Source organism: Thermobia domestica, unplaced genomic scaffold, assembly GCF_964235325.1.
Source record: "Thermobia domestica unplaced genomic scaffold, izTheDome1.hap1.1 HAP1_SCAFFOLD_952, whole genome shotgun sequence".
In the NCBI taxonomy this organism is placed as follows: domain Eukaryota; kingdom Metazoa; phylum Arthropoda; class Insecta; order Zygentoma; family Lepismatidae; genus Thermobia; species Thermobia domestica.
The window spans coordinates 1-5,666 of NW_027656662.1; the positions used below are offsets into that span (position 1 = coordinate 1).

General features: G+C 34.3%; 1 protein-coding gene across 1 annotated transcript; it reads right to left on the bottom strand.

Moving 5' to 3' along the window:
* Nucleotides 1–724: 724 nt before the first annotated feature.
* LOC145677495 (uncharacterized) lies at nt 725–4,321 on the bottom strand (the record flags this gene model as incomplete). The annotated part of the gene is given in 2 exon segments (XM_081747972.1): nt 725–1,106; nt 4,128–4,321. Coding segments are annotated over 2 exon segments (550 nt in total), but the record flags the coding sequence as incomplete, so codon positions are not given.
* Between the last annotated feature and the right edge of the window lie 1,345 nt (nt 4,322–5,666).

The window sequence follows — 5,666 nt, forward strand, 5'->3', positions numbered from 1 at the left end:
GAGTCAGACAGTATTTTACAAATATAGTATATTTACATGTATTACGAAATTACTGTGAGTTCGTATTTTCACAACTGTAGAAAATTAAGAATTTTCAACCTTCAAATGGGTAAGTAATGAATATTATAGCCTACTTTAATTGTATAATGATAATAGAAATATAATTAGCCTTGTATGTTACTTTTTCACGACAAAACTACTGAACTGTTGAAAGTTGGTTTTTGAACAAAGTTACTACTTGAGCAGAGCTAGACTTCTATCATTCCACTCTCATAATCGAATTTCCCGAAGTTAAGATAATTCGTCATCGTGATGTTCATTGAGCAGAATAATGAAATACGTAAGCCCCTGGAACGTTAGACAACCAACACGGCTCGTTTGTAATAAATGGTTGCAAACTTTATGCCATACAGCCTACGTTTTCTACAATACATATAACACCACCTAGAATTTTATTTCTTTTAGCTCGTTTCAGAGTGCTGAACGATATTTGTAATAATAGAAATAATAATAATAATATACACTGAACTTAGAGTTGTGGCGTTGTCATAGACAATATGATTAAAATTTATATGCATTTAACTTTTACGCCATTACTTCTATTCATGATTCTGCCATTAAAGAATGCTGCAATGAAACTCTTACCTTCTTAAAACAGTTATATACTTCTATAGCAATACTGTCAAACACCATATTCAATTTTGTATCTTCGGCTTTTACTTACCAGCTTTCCAATACCATTGAAGAACACAATGAGAGCACGTCACACCTTGAGGTAAATTAACTGGGATTGTGTAGTTAACATTTCCCATTGCATCGTTCTGAATGTAACGAGTTCCAGATCCATCGGCTAATTGCAGAAGATGTTGATCAAAGCATGACTGCTCCTCCAGTTGGTTGGGATCGTTTCTTGCACAGAGACGCCACTCATACCATCCTTTGTGGTTAGCTTCCATGTGGAGGGTAATTGGGACTGTTTGTCCTTGTTTATATTCCGCTGCAAGGATTCCAGTCGCGTATTTACCTCCAGTTTCATTAGGTCTTGGGCGAGTGATGTTGTAAGCATCTCCACAGACACCACACTTTCCACCATTGGCCATCATTACCTACAAGTAAAGTATTTATTAAAATCCGTTTAATTAGAAGATAGAAAAACTAATTCTTTATGTGCGCTATCCAAAAATACATGTTTCAGAACCCTAAGATATTTCCACAACAATTTTTATGGAGGTAGTTGGTGAGCACTTATATTCACTTCAAATTATATGCTCGCAGCCTAACTCCCACTATAAACATTGTTGCGTAAGCACCTTAGGATTCTGAAAGATATCTATTTGGAAAGGACACATACTAGTTCCTAAATGAAATTTTGACCCGACTACGGTGGTTCCAATAATATTGGAGCTATGGACCTCTAAATTTTATTTTTTCATGTTTTTGGCGGCCTATAACTCCAAAAGGAAGCATTTGTGCACCCAGGTTGGTCAATATTTTTCGTCTTATCTTGGTGTCAGGAATCACCTCCCAGGCGCTGTCGGTGTTGTTTTGAAACACACAGTATATAATAAATGTAAATGTAATGAATGTAATGAATGTCCTAAACTAAGTAACAGAAATTTAAGAGTTGTCAAGTAGCCTCTGTGTGTCGTTGACAGATGTGGTTTAGAATGTTTGGTACTGAGAGGACCTCAAGTTAATAAGATAACGTTTAAAATAAAATATTGAGTGGTCACTTGAATCATGGAAAGACCATAATAATTGGTGTTTACCCAAATGTTTTAAGAAAATGTGGAATAAAGGGTAGAAGCATCAAAGAGAGTATATGCTACCTTGCATACAAGGAAAAGAAAATATAGTGTATTATCTATATAGAAAAATGAAGTACAGTGTATAAAAATATATAGTGTAATATAGTTTCCCACTATTTATAAGGAAAATACAGTATAAGGAAAATAATATACAGTATAAAAAATATACTGTATATTACAAAAAAAGTTGTATAGCCTTATTAGTCGATCATCCTATTAAACAGAGAGTTAGTTGATTAGTAATAATCTATAATCCTAATCCATCGTAGACAATAACTATTAGTATGGAAAATATATTTACAGTAATTAAAACACACCATTATCCTTGTATTACTGTGAAAATTAGTTAATACTTTTTATGTGATTGAACGTTTTGTCTTAGTAACCGCTAATCAAATGTACGACGTTCTGTTATTAAATTTTTAACATTGTCCTGTCGCTTAATTATATTACAAACTTATTCTAAGGCATAAATTATTTTGATATTGTCAGCTTGTTTACCATGTGTGCAGCTTTCTTAATTGAGCCATTTTTTAACTCGTCCATTCAAGGATATTAAACTGTCATTTGTTCACGGAGTCTTTTTGCTATTCCGCAAGGTACTATACACATTAAGCATTAGATTACAATACACTTTAAAGTTTTCAAATGTGTACTCATGACCAAGACTCGAAATTCTTGAGCGATAAATCAAGCTACTGGAAACACAAGTCTGCCGCCTAGTTAATTTTAGGCCAATACATGTAGACCTATGTATTTAGATTTGAATTATTAAGGAGCCTGTTCTTCCGAACTGACGCTTAGATAAGATCTTTCTAGTACTGCACATGACCACGTTTGGACTAGTGAGCCAATTACACTGCACCTTCATTGATCCAACGAAATTTCTGAATGGTCCACACTCACTTCGATATTATAGATGAAAATTCAAGTCATGCAGCAATCAGTAACAATCAAATTTCTTTCGCAGAATGTTTTGAAAGTTTTGCTCTTTTTAAAAACATAGTACTATAATTTTAACTGAAAGTTCACCAAAATCTTAATTTTCTCTAAAAGAAGAGTTTATTTTTTCACGTGCACTAAAACACCATTATGGTGCACTACATTAAGTGAAATTACTAGTATTTTTTGCTTTAGCTTCAATTCCAGGTAAACGTTACTCGCTTTGCATTAAGAATAACGCAGTAAGCTCTGTAAATGCAGGTCTAAGAGTACTTTAAATAATGTAAATTTTAGAAGGCCTGAAGTTAGCGGGAAAAAATGAAGGAAAATATGGAGTTTAAGGTGAGGCAACTCTATTATTAGTCCAGAATTTTAAATATAACATACCATCACAGAGTATAGCCATATGACCTATGGAACGTGTAAATCATCAACACTTATGCTGGCTCATGATGTTAGCAACACCCCAAGTATTAATAATGTAATAATTAAAATATTGCAATTGTGATATCATTCTTTCCAGGATACGAGGGTGGATTGGAAAGTTCGTGGCCTGACTACGAAATTAGCTGCATAGCTACTTCCTTAGTAGTTATGTGTAATATTTCATTTCTGTATTATTTTAGATGAGGAGTTTATAAAGCGCTAAGTCGGCGGAATTGGCGGAAATTTGTGACATGGAAAAAATCCACTAGGATAATGTGCGCCTTCACACATCCCTTACATCTATGGCAGAAATTCATTCCTTTTGGTTGGAACAGTTGCCTCATCTACCTTACTCGCCTGATCTGGTCCCCACAAACTTTCACTTGTTTAGAAACATTAAAAGATTTTTTGGGGGGGATCAGCGATTTTCTTCGGATGCAGAGGTGAAAAGTGCTGTACTGCAGTATTTTGCAGGGCTCGAGGAATAATTTTTTATATGGTGGTATAGAAGTGTTACCAGAGAAGTGGCGTGAATGTATCTCGGTCGAGGAGAATTGCGTGGAAAAATAAAACACAATATTTGCAAATATTTTCTAATTTTGTAGAATTGGCCACGAACTTTCTAATCCACCATTCATATTAATTTAAAATTCAATTAAACATAATTAAAGATTTCAAGTTCTAATTAAATTTAACCAGTCTGGAGGGCTATGTCTCACAATTTGAAGCGTTCATAAATATTCCAGTACTAAAAGTTAACTTTACTTTTAAATACTAGGATGTGTTTTAATAAATTTAATGCTGAATAAATTTTAAACTGCTTTCTCACAAGTTCGTGCTTTTTTTATTTCCCCATGCAGTCAAAACTAACAGTTAGTTTGAAGATAATAGCCTAATACCAGCACAAGAGCAAAATAAATTCAATTCTACCAAAGAGATGGCCATACGTACCGGAAAGCTACCACAGTTTAATCCCATATCATAGTAGTTTGGGGGTACACCGTACCCTAGTCGCCACATGGATGATCTCCCGGGTGGACTAATCTGATATCCATGTCCGGCAACTTGCTGGATTAGGAGGATGGATCCAAGAAAGAGTGCAAAATTTAACCCCTGCATCTTGCTGTAATTGCAACTATGCACGCGAAGTCAGAAATCACTTTGTTACACTAGGTATATATTGCTCTAATTTATCTGATAATGTCATTATCAGATCGTCCTACGAATGACTCAAGTTCTATGTCAAGTGGTGAAGATTGTGTGTTAAATGTTAAATTTTATCAAATGCTTTGTTTAGATTGTGAAGTAATTCACGTGCTGCTACATACGTCATATTATTGATGAATAATAATTATATGAATATATATGTAAATAGGCAGTAAGTAGATTCGATTATAAAAATTTGAAAACAAAATGAACATTTCCCTTCTTTCCTACTTTGTTTTTTTAATTTCATCTTCTTGTTCTTTTTTGCATGGATTGAACACCAAAATAATGAAATTCAAATACTATACTTGTGAAACAAAAGTACTTGAATTACTACTCTGTATTATTTACGATTAGTCTAGTTAACGATACGTAAGCCCTACCAACTGATCTGTTGGCTAACAAGTGTAACTTTGACTGCACTTGGTCCCGGATTCGATTCCTGGTAGAGGAGCACAAAAGATTTAATTTTGAATCCATTTACTTAATCACCAGTCTCCTTTAGCTTAAAGAGCATAACCATAGGACCTTAAACGGAAGAAAACGAGAAATTGAGGTTGAAAATGTAGCTATCGCCGTCACTGTTAGGATCATTCGCGTGTCACTGTTACGACTATATTTATCACCGTTGGAAGAAATCAAATAACAATAGATATCATTTGCTACTTAACAGTCTATATTTTTCATATGCAATCCATAAACAAATTAATAACACTGCTCGACAAAATGAAAGTTTTTGAAAGCTGTTTTTGATTTGACACCTGATTTTATATATTAATAATTTGAGGTTGCTAATTACGAAAATGAAATTAGTTTTCTCCCATCATGTCAGCTTTTTTTCACAAATCGGAAAACATGATTGCGTAAATTGTGCTATTTACACAGCAACGCTGCAAATATAGAGTAACATTATGACTATATACTTCTAACAAACATTATTTTAAACATTATTTTGAGTCAGAACTAATCTCAACATCGATATTTTAAATAATTAAGGTCATCAGTGACGTAACTAGGGGGGGCAAACGGGGCTTGTGCTTCGGACGCCGGATTGGAAGGGCCCAAATTGGGCAAATATTTGGAAGAGTGTTTTGGTTTAGTTGGTCAGGGAGGTGCTAAGGCGCGTTCTTACCCCAGGCAACAACTAGCGTATTTACGTCGCTGAAGGTCATTGATAAACAACTGACCTCATTTTTGTCTCTATTTTTTCACTTGGAAGCTCCTAAAACTAGTGTTGTAAAATTTCCGGAAATTTTGAACCTGCTGGTAAAAAACCGTTTTCCG